At 40.9% G+C, this 17,477-nt stretch overlaps 1 protein-coding gene across 1 annotated transcript in view; it reads right to left on the reverse strand.

The window, feature by feature from the left end:
* The window catches only part of fbxo41 (F-box protein 41), a 29,008-nt gene extending 13,261 nt beyond the window's left edge, over nucleotides 1-15,747 (reverse strand). The window contains exons 1-4 of the mRNA XM_072463442.1: nucleotides 15,624-15,747; nucleotides 9,546-10,310; nucleotides 9,081-9,310; nucleotides 1,850-2,057 (exon numbers count right to left, since the gene is read on the reverse strand). Of these exons, the coding sequence (XP_072319543.1) occupies nucleotides 1,850-2,057; nucleotides 9,081-9,310; nucleotides 9,546-10,091 (984 nt within the window). The 5' untranslated portion in view covers nucleotides 10,092-10,310; nucleotides 15,624-15,747. The remainder of the gene's footprint in view (nucleotides 1-1,849; nucleotides 2,058-9,080; nucleotides 9,311-9,545; nucleotides 10,311-15,623) is intronic.
* Nucleotides 15,748-17,477: the final 1,730 nt, after the last annotated feature.

Genomic DNA, 17,477 nt, shown 5'->3' on the forward strand with positions numbered 1-17,477 from the left:
AGGATGTGTGGTCGGGTGACATGTCTGGGCTTCCCTTCACAGTGTAACAAGGTGCCAACCAGCCTGTGACTCCACACTTGTACTTGCCATGTTGATTATTCACAGTATTACCATGTGGCAGGGCAGTGACTGATGGCTTGATCCAGAGAAGATCTAAATGCGTCCTTGGCAGAACAGGGCATAAGGTCGGATTTGGACATGTTTACTGAGTAGTTTTATATGTATTGGTAATGGTTGACAAAATCTTAGACTGATAACAATCTGTGAGCAATGGCCACGGTGAAAAAAACGAAAAAACAAGCCGAAATGTGACAGCTATATTTATCTGATCAAATTATGTCAGAAGAAGAGGTTTCCATGGCAGCGTACTCATTTACAGAGTATATAACGGGTCGCTTGAATCTGCTCAAATCGTGAATAATTATTGAAGGTGAGACTGTATGACGGAGGATGTGTGCCGAGACATAATGATGCAAAAAGGGCAGACGACGCAGACAGACCTGGAAACAAAGAGCACATTGTGTTTCCTGGAGCCCGAGGAAGGTTTTTATGCAAATACAGCCTCGGATCAACAGTCGGCTCCGCGTGAGATGGAGGTCTATTGTGACGTGAGGAAGGAATACTGTTTGTTGTAATATCGATGTTGACATAGATAATAAGTAATAATTCAATCTCAACATTTTGGGACAGAACAGCAGGACCAAAAAGGAAGGTATGTAGTTTAAAAAAAAACATAGATTTATGAACCCGACCTCAGATACAAGGTAAACATTAAATAAATACTGATTTTCCTGAGAACAATTTTACTGATACTGACTGATTGATTTACACTTAATTACAAACATACTGAGATTTAATGGGCTGTTTACGTTGTAATTTTGTGTTTTGGTTCTGAAGCTGATTTCAGAAAGTCAAATAAACCTCCCACTTCCAGATCCTACGACTAAAACCAGTTGGAAACAAAAATGCGTCTCTCTGATACATATTTTGGTGATACAAGTGACTTGTGTATCAAGCCGATTCCAAGTAATACTATGGCAAGTATTGCTTTATCAAACTCATATTATACAGCGGAGAGGGAATGACGTTAGTTTGCTGTAATGTCATTCCCTCTCTCTTTCCCATTTCACACTATACTATCCTGTCTAATAAAGCCTACAGTCCAAAAATAAGAAAATAATAATAATAATAAATAATAATAATAATAATGTATAATAATAATGTATAATAAGGATAATAATAACAATAACAATAACAATAATAATAATAATAATAATAATAATAATTCAGATTACAGGTTTATTTAAAAAAACTGAAGTAAAAAGTTAGGTATCCATATTGTTGCATGAGAATCAATACTTTTTGATTCCTCAGTCAATATATATATATTGATACTTGCCCATCATCATCATCATCAGTCTATAAACTAAGAAACATTTGTACTGTATGTGCAGGTTAAGGCACTTTCTTTTTTACAACAATAAAAAAACACATATCCTCCCTTTAAAAGCTATTATTTACGCGCTTTATTATTTAATTTCTTTTCCTTCCAATCTGATGATACAAATTTGTATAACTGAAGATAAATTGCCAAAATCTCTGTATCATACAATCACTAGAAAGATAACGTATTTAGTGGAAAATTCTGACTAAATCATTTGTATGTGTAATTCTATATAATTGTATCCCATCTGAAGTAAATCAGACCTCCTTAAGTCCAGTATAAATTCGACCCAGGGTGCAACGTGGGCACAGCACTCAATACAATCAATGCTCATACACAATTCAAAAACAGCTCGGAGAAGGACATGGCGAGGTCACACATTTCACCTTGCGTTTAACCACACACCTGTCGTCCATTGCCCTTGTTGGCTTGCAGGCTGCAGCGTCCCAAGCTGCCGTTGGGCGTGGTTCCACAACTGCTGATGATCTGGAGCTGCTTTTCCGCTCGGTCGGCCCGGTCCAAAAGCTCCTCGATGAACTGCTGTAGACGGACCTTGGCTTTGGCTTCTCGCGCCGCCGTCTCCTGAAGAAACTGGTCGATTTGGGCCACCTCCCTGGACACAGCGCGATCATAACTTGAGTTTTGGAGTAAGCATAGTCTCAGACAAAGAGCAGATGGTGTGGTGCACTTTTATTACGCACGCACTTTAGAGACAGAAAGTGAAGCCTGAGTTTACTGAGGGCACAGAAACCTCCAAAAAATGGGTCCTGTTGACTTTCTTGTAATATATCTCTGGAATTTTAATATATGCTCTGGAATTTGCCCATTGTGGGACAAATAAAGGCTTATCTTATCTTCTATATATCTATACCTATCTATATCACAAACATACAGTACTGCAACAAGTCAAATATCATCAGGCAGTGCTTCAAGTCACAGTACACAATTCAAACACAACCATGAGCATTAAAATGTGAAAGAGGACGGACATGTAAACTACTCAAGTAATACAATAACACATACATTTCATTCATTCATGTATTTGCAGCCATTCAAATGAATATTGCAACCTGACAGTGTCACACATTGGTCCAAAAAGGATAACATATCGGGGCAGGTGGTTCTAAAAAGATAACGTCACTATGATTTTTGGCTTAACAAATACAGTAACGTGCAAACAGAGCTTTGTTTTTCTGTCAATTAAGTTTCACTGTATCCGGCACAACATGGCATGCTAGTTTTCTCCCTCAAACATCCCTGATCTTGCTTCCTGTCTAAACATGGCAGCAAGGAGCACGACGGAGCCGCTTGAGTCACCTGACCTTGAGCCAAAGGAGCTGATAAACAGAGACATAGTGGACAAAGAACCATCTGTAACCACGTGTCCGTCCTCATTCTTATGCTTCGCTCTTAAAACTGAACCGTGCACGAAGCAGCTTGTATTTAACAGTGAGTGTGAATGTTCCTAAAAGCAGGCCATTGTGAGATAAAAATAGTTGAGGGCGGCACAGTTAAGTTGCTTCATCACGGGCATTACATCTAAAAATGTTATTCCCGTGTGAAGTGTTAGGAATGAAAGAAGGAGTACTGTACTGTAATGTGTGCAGTTGGCTGAAAATATTGTTGACTTATTATTCCGCAATCAAGAAAAACAAAGAAATCTGACGAAAGCTCATGTTTGTGAATCCGAAATGCTAAAACTCATTTGCATAGCGCCAAATGTTATCAATTATCTGTCACTAAATCCTCATATAACACAATTTATGTTGTAGAGTGTTATTTTATTTCCAGTATGGATGCAATGACATGGTTCGATCGCTGGAAACTTCTGATTACTATCTCCTTATTAATAAATGTATTGTTAATGATCATTAAGCACCTGTGGTAAATATTTATCACAATTTGAATTCAGTTGAGTTGCAGTTTGTAAAAAATCTCTGAAATATACAACTTAGAAATTGCAGGAAGTAGAGATCTAAATTGGAATCCTCTGTGATGTCATCAATATGCGACATGCCATTGACACACTTTTCTGTCAGTTTAAATGATCATTTAACAAAATAAAAGTCTTATATGGTATTAGTGTTGTCACATCATAACTGGTGTGTAATTTATATGGATTTTGGCTCTTGTACGGTTGCTAGGTAACAGTTGTGTAATTACCTCTCTACCTTTGTCACATTTGCTGCCCATGTCCAACCAGGAAGTATAACTATAAACTATACAAAAATGGTCAAACTGGGAACAAAATGTCAAAAATGTTTAGTAAAATCTGAAATATAATTGTGTTCACTACGGTGATAATCAATCTGTTCCTCTTACATACGTGTGAGTACTTAGCCCTGAACTAAAAGATCTCAAATTCATGTTCAGGGTACTAGACTACACATTTACATTAAGATTATCTGTTGCAGTGTCAAAACAAATTGAGTTTTGGACTGGGGATGCTCGGAAAAATATCAAATGATAATTTTTCTAACAGACATTGTAATTATGTTTGCGACAATTTTTTTACAGATAGGATTGTGTTATGAATGCAAATTTTAAGGAAAATAAGCATTTGAGAGAAGACTAATAACAAGGATTACATTCATTTGTCGAGGTGTGAAATAAAACAGGGCAAGCAGTTTTACTCAAAACCTATCGTTGTTTGTTGAGGAAATTATGTGCTCAAAATAACTGCATTTTTTGTGATTTTAAAATAAATTTTAATAAAATTCTAACCTTCAATTTGACAATTCAAAACATGTGACAAACTGCTAGCTACAAAGGCCCCCACTGAGGCTCAATGTCCCTGGGATTGGGTTGATTATTATTATTATTATCATTATGTAACATTTAATTTAATTGATAGTATAGTTAGTGCACTTGTATCACATTTGAAAACCTATTTTGCATTTCCATCTATTCCTCTAAAATTCCTCATTCCTACAGTGAGATTTAATTTGGTGCAAAGATCTTCCCTGCGTGATCTATAATGAATGCAGACTCAAGCGCCTTCAATTATTCAAGTTAATAAGGGAAAATGTTGGTGACTGAGCCCTGATGGTTTATTATGTTCAGTGTAACATAACATACACTTCAAACAGTGGTACGTGCACTATACGTGTACCACTGGTAATACACAAGCTTCTTCAGATACTATAGTATTCCTCTGAATGTCTAATATTTTCAGTTCAAGTCAATTTAAGCTACATTTTTGTCGTACTTTGGGTCGTACTGTATTTTTGTAGTCATATTTTAGATCTATTTTATCAATAATTTAGACAAAAAATAGTCCTGATTAAGATCTGGTGGTACATCGGAAAGACAGTTAATTCTTAGATGGTACTTGATGTGAAAAGCTGCCTCGCCGGGGTTATTTGACCACACAATGGACTGTAATATCTCCATTGACAAATTTTGTCAAGACTCATTTTAAAGGTGCACTATGTAACATTTTGGGGCCTCTTGTCTCCATGGAGATGTTAATGCTTTGCGTGGAATGTTGCATTGTATGGCATGAAACAGGTTCAAATAAAGAGCGATAGATATAAATTAAGCCGGGGAGATGTGTGATAACTGCCTCCCCAGTGCCATCTCTGTAGTCACATCACACAGACGGGAAAACAGACGGCCACACAGGCTGCCCAAACTGAGACATTTGATTCATATTCTCTGTGAAAAAAATAACATCCAGTACAACTGAAACTAGTCTGAAACTTATAATCTTGATTGTATGTTTTTAACTGAAACACTGCTTGATAAAAACACAGGAAATGTAGTTATAATAGATTCTGCTCCACCCAACTTTCCATCCATACTCTTTATCGTTTTATACAAGCCTCCCCTGCACTGCCAAAGTTTCATTGGGGTTTTTACTTGAATTGCTGTTCAGTCTTGTGTTGTGTTCCTTACTCCAACATGTGCTTTTACAACCTGAGCGGACAGCAGCTTCTTTTAGCGGTCTGTTCAGTGATGATAACCTCTATTTCAGTCTCTCCATGTGTGTTATGATTGATAAAAATACAATAGATGGTATTATTGCTGTTACTATATATATATGAACTTAAAGACCGTCCCACCACATTCAACAACATGGTCACTTTCCACTTTTTCTACAACTTGAAGTGGTTAGTGCACATTTAAGGTTTAACACGTGGGCAATATTTTACTTTTTTGTACTTCCTCGTAGATTTAGGAATTTCAACTCAATACATTGCAATACAATAATCAAATTGCGCTTTTAACTGTCGAAACACATCCAATTCCCCCTCTCGACCATGTTAAGTTATTCTCTTAATTAAAATCACTGGTCAACCTCCTTTCACATTAATTCATAATCCAGATGTATTAATATTAACGAGGAACCATGAACGACTGAAATATGCACACAGAAGCCGACGCCTGTCCTTTGAATAAATCCACATTTCATCTGACACCTGCATTGAATAGTGTCGCTTTCATTTCCAGTTTGACCACATTGTGCAGTCTTCAGGCCTCAGATTTGCAGCATACACGTAGAAAAGACCAGGAGCTGTGGGAAGTGCTATGGCAACAAGAGATGCCTGATGGATGAGGATAAAAGGATGTGGAAAAAAGGACTGATTAAAGACTCACAGTAAATCGACTGCTCTTAACCGAAAAACAAATGTGCAGCAGGTTTTTCCCAGTGAGAGTGGCACAGGGGTTAGCGTCGCATTCTGGTGAAACAGGGTTAACATTGTCCAAAAAGTGGAAAAAAAAAAACCTCACACCGCTTCATCAATAAAATGTACTAATATATTCACAGTGATCAGCTTCAATTTTGTCCAAATAAATATTTGTTCAAACTTGTTCAAGATTAATTCTGATCAAATCAAAATGGCAAGGTATGTTCAGATAAATTACACTGACAACTAAATCCTAGAGACCTGAAATGCCCGTGATTCTTGTGTTATTTTATGGATTGCAAGTCCCTGAAATGCTAATACTTTGGAATGTATTCAAAAGTGTGAAATGAATCTTGACTTTAAATCATAAACTGCTTATTTATTACAAAATCCGAGGTCTGTTAGAATTGCAACTAGATGGTTTTCCATTAGAGTTCAGTCTTAGTTCAAAGGTCTGTTCTCAAGTAATAATAATGGATTTGGTTAAAGATGAATTGATAAGTTCTCTCCAGTGACAGACAGCAGCCTCGAAGCTCATAAATCCAGCTCAAAGTGAGAGCTAACGTTCAGAGCCTACTTCACACGCTTCAGCTTTACCGTCTGCACGAGGTGAAGGAAGGAAATCATGTTCTTCATTTGTGTCTTGAAGTTGGCCAAATTTGAAATATTATGTTAAGTCTCAAATTAATTTTAACCGCCAAGTGCCACCTGAGAAACAGATGATTTTAGGACAAAACTTTTTCCTGCTCATAAATAAGTAAATCATGTTGTTGCTTTTTCTCCCAGAAAATGTATTAAAGGAAAACTTTGTAATCAATCACCAGACACACATTCTCGTTAACTTTTGAGTATGTAAGGCTCTATTTGCTATGTGACATATACTATAAAAACTGTTTTATCGAGAAAGGAATAAATAATGATAAAACAAACCCACTGTCATTTCACCCTTCATACAAATAGTCTTAAAACAATAAGTCTATACGTACAATCCAAATTGCTCTTTCACTTGGATCTATGATCATGCTGCTGCTTTGATTCCATTTCATTAGAGAGGTCTCAGAAGGCACACTTCAAATACATCTTCCTCTTTTCTCTGAGGCTCTTCCCTTAGCCATACAAACCCAGAAGGTGGCTTCAGAGCTTCCAGCTACTGCTGCTGCAAAGCATCTCTGCTTCATCGTACAGTTTCTGCCTGTGGGAAGGATCAAGCCTGAGGATAGAGACCTGCTGCAGCGCTGCTGTATCTCTATGTGAGCAGAATATCATATTAGCTCTGACAGGTGTTTAAAGGTCCATTTGAAATGACAGGAGCATGATTACAGACCAATGTCAGTAGCTTCAGTTAATACAAGTGGTGGCAAATCTGGTTATGATGCAATTATTACACTTGATTAAAGAGAATAACCCTATTAGTTATGTCTTAACAGGCCAAATCCAGGCTTTTTGTGATTCAATTCTGTTATGATTTGATTTTTAAATACAGGCTTGTTAAACACCACTGTCCATGAGGTTAGGGAACATTTTAGATTCAAGGTTTCTGGCATAATGTAGCTCTCGTGGGAGATAAAGGGGAGCTGTCGCTGTCCAACATCTGTTTACATACAGATAAGCATCATCTTTTGCTTGTAAAAATAACCATCAAAGCACTTACCATAAGATTAACTTTTGAATATTATATACACTTTCAGATTAACAATCCCTGTGTGTTAATAATACACAGTGCATTCCAAATTAAAAAAAAAACACACAAAAGATGGCTTACATCCTCTTTGGTAAATCCCAGCAATTGACTTTTTATCATAGAAGCCTGCTTCTCAATTCCAGCATCAAACTGTAATCTTAATGTGTTGTTAATTAAAGGAATGAGTTATTATATTGTGGGTTTATACATGCATGAGTGGCATAGGCTGAGTAGAGTTTGAAGTTCAGTTGTGTCAGATATAAAATGTTTAAAGCTTGTCTGTGTGTAACACAGTGATAAGCATTGCAGCATTCTTCATGTTCCAGTTTGTGCTGCGCTCGGCTGATCCGGTTCACTCCAGCAGCTGCTGTTGAACCACTTTGCAGCCAGGCTTCAGGGACTCTCCAATTTACTGTTTACTAATACATTATTGTGGAATTATTGTACACCATTATATGTGCTGCTCAACAGTGCTAAAGACGGTACTACTACACTGTCACTACAAAACCACTGACTGCAACACTTTTGTGAGCTGCTTTCTGTCAAGTACTGCTTGGTAATTGGCTGAACACATCCACCCACTATGATGCTCTTTTTCCACCTCTGAGCTACTGGTTTTTCTGACTCTGAATGAGCCTTCTGTGTAAGTGCCAGTCTCTCCTCAGAGACAGAAAGAATAAACTGAGTGAAAGGAAAAGAGGCTGAGAGCCACTGACACGCTGGGCAATACCTTAAAGACGTGACCTTACAACTTCCCTTTGGGCTCATTGGTATTCAGAGAAAAAGCTCAAGAAGCGTATTTCATCAACACCACATTCTGCATAGTAACACGAGACTAGTCATTTTACTGTATTTGATCAAATTAATACTGGTATTCAACCAGAAGCAAAAGCACCTCAAAAACACAAAAAATAAGAAGTATGTCAAAATGTGTATAATTTTACAAACCAATTGGTGTTATTTTGCTAATGCCCTGTATTCCCACTGAAGGGATTTGTGCATGTCTGACAGCCTCACACGTGGGGCTTGCACACACCTGCACTCCTGTGTTGTGTATGACACACACAAAATGTCCCATTGTGTTTTTGGCCATCTGTTGACATTTGGTCAATTCAAGCCCAAGATGGAAAAACTCTGCAGTGCTGAAAGACTGCAACATTGATATAACAACAGACAATACTTTCTGCTACATTCTACCTTTTTGAGATTAAGGTTGAATAGACTACAAGTTGTAACAATAAATCAAAAGGTATCATGGGTAAAGGCCCCATATTTACAGTATCAGTAGAATAACCTCATGCTCAGACTTCTACATCCCACTTACTGCTGTTTATGTGTGAGCTCGGTCTCCTTGCTAACCAAGTCCTGCTTGAGGTTTGCCAACATCTCCACAGACACGTCCACCTGGCGGGACAGTTCGGTGGCCTTGTCCTCCAGGTCCTGTTTCTCTTGGCTCAGACGGTCACTTTCTTGCTTGGCACGCTCCAACTCTGAGCTCTTCCTCTCAAGCTCGGCCTGCAGGCGACCCACACGGGCAGCTATTTTCTGCTCCACCTGACAGACAAGACAAATGCAAATGGGTCTGTTAGACGTCTTCTTCTAAAAACCTAGAACACACTGGAGTTGCAAAGAGATCATTATATTTTATTTATTATTATTATTATGTTGTCTACACAAGGAGATGATAACCACATCTCTTCTAGTACCATATTTATGGCTGCAGTTATGCAAAGAGGTACATAATACATTCACATTGTTGACCTCAAAGTCTTGACTAAAACATGGTTACCTCTTCAGACAGTTTCTCCAGCCTCTCGTCCAGTTCCAGCCTCTCGAAGGCCCGTGCTTTCAGCCTGGCCAGCCCCTCTTCATATGCTGCCTCCACTGCACTGGCCGCCACATTTGCAGCTACTGCTACAGCTGTGCTGGGGTTACCATGGGGACCTGGGTCTGTGGATGCCATGGCTTGCTTCATGAAAATCTCCCCCAAGGGAAACTCCACATTGGGGATATATCGAGTTGAACTGTTCGAGTGAGCAGGAGTTAGACTGAGGTCGTCTGCACAAGGAAGTTCACGACAGGGAAAATGTCTCTCCTTTAGGGCCGAAGGCCGCAGGGGCTCAAATGGGTCGTTGTTGTTTGGAGAGATGAGAGCACCTTCGGCCACAAGGGGCAGCAGAGCAGCGGCGTCACACACACTGTTGGACTTGGACAGCACGTAGAGTGTCTCGTAGGTGTGGTTGTACTCCAGGTGAGCGCGGAGGGACGACAAGCTTCGGAAGCGTTTGTGCTCCCCGCAGCGAGGACAGCGGTAAGGCAGGTCCAAAGAGGCCATTACGTGCAGTAACAACCAAAGAAGAGAGGGGGCGCTCACGCAGTGAAACTGTAGCGCCAATATGAGGGGCCAAGGGTCGAGTGCCAATCAGATCTGCTCATGGTAAAATGAGGAGAACTTCAACAAAGCAGCAGAAGAAATCCCACGAGTCCAGCTCGGTCATACAACCACATCAAGTGGCAAAGGTTAAGGGTCATTTTGGGTCGCACCGCCATGGTCCTGAAACAGATCAGATTGAATCATTTAGAGTGTGATATCTATAATTTGAGCTTGACAGAGCTGATGAGACCATAATGCCTCCACACACTGAGATCAAGTGATTAGACTCAGTAAAAGGTACAAATTATCCTAATAATTAAAAAATATATATTTAATAGTACTGTAAAAACATCCATTGGTTCTACAATTACACATTTAAGGACAGTAAAACGTCTAAGTAGTACTAACCCATAGGAGTATTGATCTATAGGTTCAGCGGTCAGGGAACATGAACACTTATGAATATCTAAAGGTTAAGTAGCAGAGTGTGCTAAAAATCTGCACAGTCTATTACACTAGGCCTGAAGTGGTGGGATGGCAACAGGGTCCATTAGTAAAAGTGCTCTGAGCACTAACTTGAGAAGCTCAGGACCATTCTGGAGCCTGCTCTTAATCCTTCACAAGAGGATGGTAACTCTAGTAGTTCTATAATGACAAACACCACTGTACAAAGCGTAAATAACCAGGACAAATATGTTTTTGTCCTATACTTCAAAGAAAGGAAACATGGTAGAAACTGGTTAGGAGGATGGTAACTACAATAATTACACACACTACAGTAATTACAAACCGCTGGAGCAGACTTTGTTTGTGTAAAGATTGGCGAGCTAATGCTGGGAATCCCAAGAAGTCATTGGGCTGTTATTAACAGTCTGCTTGGACAGGAGAATGGAGTGAACTGGCAGTTTGTGCCCACTTATTAAAAAAGGAGGATAGTGCATACACAGAAGGCACACTTTAGACAGCAGCAAGTGAGACACTTAACCAGTAAATACAACAGTTCTTTTAGTACAATTAAATTAAGATAATTTTTTTTTTTATATTGAAGAATCCTGGAGGAAACCAAAAGAAATGAAAAGATTCAACATGTAATTTGAATTAAAAAAATGAGATATAGGAGTATCATTAAAGGTGAGAAAAAAATAATCTTAATAGTGTATATGTTAAGTCAAAAGGATGGACCTGAACAGACAAGTACTTTAGCCTATTTTACCAGATTAACGGACTATCTTATTTTTTAGACATGCATATAGAAGCGCTTTGTGTATTTGAGGACGGGGAAGAAGTCTGAGCTTTTCCCTGACTGGATTAAGTCAGGTTACATCTTTATCAAAACAAACAGAATCCAGAAAGAGGCTTGATAAGATAACTGACCGGACATCAAGTGGGCATCAATCAGCATATTTTTATATAATTCCAAAAAACAGTAGTCCAGTACCCATTTTAACCAATCAATATTATTATTTTCCAAATTTTTGTCCGTGAAAATTATAACCATTGGTTTAGCTTAGGTACAGAGAGTCAAGCTGTGTTTGAACCGTTATTCTTCTGCAGAATCAGCCTGAATAACAGGCACTTAGCATTAGCACTGTAGCATCCTGGAGGTGGCAACATAGAGCAGCAGGTGAGACACGGGTTGCCTGAAGCACAATTCAATTTATTTTACAAATCCACATTTTAACAGGGAGCTGAGGCAGGTGAGATGTTAGCATTGGCTATAAAGTGTTTTATTTACTTTTAATCTTTAAAAAACTATCAAAGGCCCAAGCTTTCAATTGAACAGAAACATAAAAGTCTACAGATACAACACATTCTAAAAAACCCAAGTAAGCAAGTAGAATTCCATTTTTAAGATGTCAGAGAGGGTTAGCCCAGTAAAAGAGAGCTTCCAAAAGATGGACTTGCTCACAGACAGCAAAGGGCAAACCTAACCAGGCATGCCCGCATGTCATTGCACTAGGATATAAGAAAAAGATTAGTGTTGAGTCAAATAGTGATGATATGCAATATCCTTAGGAATATCCTGCCCTTGCAATAAAAAATATTGCAAGGACGCAGGAATTTCTATATGTATAGATCTATTTGCATATTTTATGACACAACATCACGGAGCACTTGAAGTAGTATTAGTATTCTACAGAGTGAAAATGGGAGGAGGAATGAGGTCAGTGAAGTTGCATTTCCAGAGCTAAAGTCCTGCAGGTAAGGGCTGGGTAACTGACTGTGTGTGACTTTGAACAATGATGGACAGGCGTGTCCCGTAGCTCTCCACTGTCTACTATTGATCCAGGCGGCGACCCACAGCTGCAATTATCCCTCAGTATAAACAGATCAACACTGCAGGTCCCTGGTGAGAAGGAAACAAATCTAAACTAATTTAACAAAACTCAGAAACAACTTGAGACAAAAGTGTAGGCCTACTTTGTTGTTAAATTGTTGACTTTATCATATAATCATATAAACACACACAACACACTGCACTAGGGCAGCAAGATAGTTATGTTTATAACGCGTGTATTGTTTTTTTGTTCTATTATCACTATTATCAGTCTAAATACTGTAATTATATATATATATATATATATATATATATATATATATATATATATATATATATATACCTGTCTCTCCACAACATGGAAGCTCATATCAGGCATCATTGCGGCTAAGATAAGTGGGCACAAGGATCAATACATGAACAAAGCACAGAAGGGCATCAGCAAAGACACCAGAGGAGCCAAACACCAACTCCCGGTTGACAGAACAGTCGTTCAAGACTGCAGAACCCGAACACCAACACGTGTACCGCCTGGATTGATTACAAGAAAGCATATGACTCAATGCCACCATCACTGATTGGTTGGAGATGTACAACATCATTAGGACTCTCAAAGCCATAGCAAACTCGAGGCGCCAGTGGAAAACCACCCTTGAGACCAATGGTGAACCACTTGCACAAGTGTCCAGTGATTGTGAGAGCCACCATCCAGGATGAAAAGTTCAAGATCCACAAGTATATCAAGGACAAGTCCCCAGCAAATGACATACTCAGTGAATGTCTCAGTCAATGGGGAACAGAGGATGAGGTGCTGGAGGAAGGACCATCATGGGAGGACAAGCCCTACATGGGATGTACCGCCAGACCATAACTGAAGAAATCCTACCAATGGTTAGAAAGAGCCGGTCTGAAGGACCGCACAGAGGCCCTGATCATGGCAGCACAGGAGCAGGCCCTGAACACCAGAGCAATAGAGGCCCAGATCTACCACACCAGACAAGACCCAAGGTGCAGGCTGTGCAAAGGGGGCCCTGAGACCATCCCACACATAACTGCAGGGTGTAAGATGCTGGCAGGGACAGCATACATGGAGCGCAATGACCAAGTGGCTGGCATAATGTACAGAAACATCTGTGCAGAGTACGGGCTGGAGACCCCAAGGACAAGGTGGGAAACACCTCCAAAGGTGGTGGAGAACAACCGAGCCAAGGTCCTCTGGGACTTCTAGATACAGACTGACAATGGTAATGGCGAACCAACCAGACATTGTGGTGGTGGATAAACAGCAGAGGAAAGCCGTGGTGGTGGACGTGGCAATACCAAGTGATGGCAACATCAGGAAAAAGGAACACGAGGAACTGGAGAAACACCAAGGGCTCCGATAGGAGCTGGAGAAGGTGTGGACGGTGAAGGCAAAAGTGGTGCCCATGGTCATCGGAGCACTCGGGGCAGTGACCCCCAAACTGGAGGAGTGTCTACAGCAGATCCTTGGGAAAACATCGGACATCTCAAGATACGGAGAAGAAGCCTCAAGCTCCTGGCGCAGGATCTGATCTTAGAAAAAGAGACGAGACCACTATATGTGTGTACATTTTCTTTATGCAATTTAATAACTTGATTATCTCACAAATCTAAATAAATTATTTAAATGCTAAATACAATAAGCCTAGATATTGTATTTGCTGTTGAATCTCTGCAGTCACTGGTCAAATATTTCACATAAATGTAAGACCAAGGTTTATTGGCACTTGCAGGTGTAACTGGCTCTGGACGGTGACACATGTGAACAGCTGGTGTTGGCCTGACGTCTACAGGTGTCATGTTGTAGTTTGATTAAATATTTGGCCCATTCCACAAGTTTAAGCTGTCAAACGTAAGTGTAACTGCCACGGAGCGTGCTGTTCAGCTCCGGATCCTCACAGCGTCTTTGGTTCGTTTTGCGGATCTGGAGTTGAGCAACGTGCACTCTGACACGACAAACACAAATCACACAAGATTTGATGTGTAAATTTAACCGTGTGACATCAGCTCTGTTCCTCCTCAGGTGAGCCTTGTGGCCTAATCTAAACGAGCATGTTTGGTCAAATCAGAACGTGTGATCAACTTGCTAATTACTGATGAGTTAACCTTTAACATACAACATACAAATAAATCATTTCATACAATGTGAGGTCCTGATTTTTTATTTTCATTTTTAAATGTTGTCTCTCACAGTGGAAATGCACCTATGATGGACATTTCAGACCCTCCATAATTTCTAAGTGGAGAGAACTTGCAAAATCACTGGGTGTTCCAAATACTTCTTGTGTCTATGTTCATACTTGTGCTCTCATCCTACTTCTGTGAAACGTGCTGGTTTAGTACTTCCTACTCTTGTGTGCATGACTGCTCCTGCATGCCACATCTCCAGGTTAACCATCACAGAGCGAGGATTGCAACAGGCCTGCACCCTCAAAGGCAGATTTCTGACATGACATCTTACACACCCAAGCAGCCAGCTGTTTGTCACTGTAGCCTGTGCACCCCCAAAAACTGTTTGAGGAGTAAGAATATCACTGCTACAACTAGCACCAGGCCTACATTACAAAACCTTCACTGTAAAAGCTCTTTGTACTTGAATAGAAATCCTTGCCAAACACGTAGTAGACCTGCGCGAGGAGCCTGCCATGCTGTTGGTGTAGCACTAGGACATAAGCAGGTCAAAATGTGGCCTCGATCTGTCTCCGGACTCCCATTTAGCATTATGATCGATCATGGCAAACGGGCGGGACCGTAAATATTGTCACGCATAGCACTGAGGCCATTGATGACAGCCTGCTCATATCTGCAACGCACATGGATCAATCTGGAGCCTCGCACAGCGTAAAGTGGGTGTGGACGAGCGGCATCACCAAATGTCATATCTCAACACGATGGGCGCTCCAGGTCCTCGATGAAAGGCTCACGCGCGGCGCACACCGGCACGGACGGCAGCGGCAGTGAACCTCCCGGAGTAACGCGGCACATCCCGGCATGTGCACGGTTTTGTCCAGCACCACGGCACCGGACTTCACGACGTTGCATTCATTCTTTGCACGGGAGCAGCAGCAGCGTCATCGAAACGACCGGAGACAGCGGGACAAAACAAGCGCAAATAAAACCCCCGAGACGTCTAAACGGTTACGTGTTTACCAGATCGGTTCATGGAAAAAGAAGACGAAATGAGCCTCACTCACCTCGCAATCTTCTCCCCATTTTTTTTTTCCGCTCGAGCCGAGAAACGCTCCTGCACGCGCTGACGTCACGCAGCCCTCTCTGCTGCAGCGGGCGGGAGGCCTGCAGAGGACCAGGAGGAGGGGGCCCGGGCACACACCTATTCAGCCCCGATCCAAGACGGGATTGAGGAGAGGGATGGAGCCTCGCGCCCGTGGGAGTGGGTGTGGAGTCACGGGACGGATCGTGGGCAAACACACGTGGCACTCTCCTGTCTCCCGTTCATCACGGGAGAGGGCTGCAGGCGGGAGGCATTTGGGATCAGCTGCTGGTTCTTTATGGATCACTTCAATGGCTGTAACAATGAAGCATTAGATCACGTGCTAAGTGCCACAGTCTTTCAGGCAGTTACCCACTCACCCTTTGGTTGAAAGATTGCTTGACCTATCCACTTACCAATATTCTGAACCTTGACTTCTATTTCCAATTAATAGGGGAGAGCATAGCCCCAATACAGATGTTTCCACATAGTCTAAAAAAAACAATCTGGGCAATAAATTGGTCTGAAAATTGCGTATCAGACAATTAGCGCCCCCAGCATAAATGGCTATAATTTGGTTATTTTTAAATAGTTAAAAATACACTCTTTTCCAAAAAGTGTTTCATTCCTAGGTATGACTTCCTCTGTCCTCGGCCAGCAAACGTGTGGCCATCTCCAGTGTCAGTGAAGTCATGGCTGGTATAGTTTGCTCCAGTTTATTCAGCTTTTAACATTCAGTCCAGTGCAGACATTCAGAATCAGAAAGGGGTTTATTGTACAGTGGACACAGTGAACTGAATTCACCAACTAGGAACTTCCTTTGACATTAAGTTGCAACATAAAATAAATGTACATTTACAAGTTGGTTAAGAAACCACTATTTGTGCAAATAGATTATCACTTAATGTGTGCACATTATGCGTGTTTTGAGGAACAGACAACAGCTTCATGGGTTTCATTTGTACAAGAGCAGCAGGGGAGTGGAGCAAGTTACTCGGAGCAACTGGTCTCTCTGTCCAAAGATCTCACGCTGATTTGCTTTGGCCCCTGTGCGATGATTCTGTCTGAAGAATATGTTGCATGTGCTTTATTGCCTCTTTCCCGCATTGATCCCGTGCAGTGCGAGTGAGGTCTGTGCGTGATTCTACAGTGACCCATAGTTACCAGGAGTAACGCGCCAGTTCTCCACTGTCTCACTACAGACAGGTGTCTGACCTGCCCTGTCTACACAGCTGAGAGGAGGAGAGAGGAGGAGAGAGGAGGAGAGAGGAGGAGAGGAGCAGATGAAGGGGAGAGGGAGAAAATGTGAGGTGCAAAGAAAGAGGAGGCAAGGAGCAGAGGAAGAGGAGAGGGAGAAGAGAGAAGGGGAGAGGGAGAAGATAGGCGGAGGGGTACAGAAGAAGAGAGGAGGAAGATGAGGATAGGGAAATAAGAGGAGGAGAGGAGCAGAGAAAGAGAAGGGAAGAGATGTACAGAGGAAGGGGAAAGGTTTGAAAAGCACTCAAGGATGGAAGCACTATAGCCTATACTTGTTGGAAAACGCTCTCTTTACAGACCGTGGATTGTATTATTTCTTGACACATGAGTCAGAAGAGTAATACAGGACAACAAACAATGCATTCCTTACCTTTGTTGGGGTCAAGTGGGTCCAAACACGGTTTGGTTGGTGTAGTTTTGTCCCCATCCAGAAATATACAAAAAAATCAAAATATTTCAATTGTATCACTCTAGAAAAGAAAACGACACACTTAAGAATAAAACAAGCAACAACAGTAAAATAGACTGGATTCAAAGTCTTTCTCTCTATTTTTATAAAGTAAAACACATACTTTGAAGA

This window comes from Eucyclogobius newberryi, unplaced genomic scaffold, assembly GCF_026437365.1.
Source record: "Eucyclogobius newberryi isolate DKJ021-1_F unplaced genomic scaffold, fEucNew1.0.hap1 SCAF_4, whole genome shotgun sequence".
Classification (NCBI taxonomy): Eukaryota; Metazoa; Chordata; class Actinopteri; order Gobiiformes; family Gobiidae; genus Eucyclogobius; species Eucyclogobius newberryi.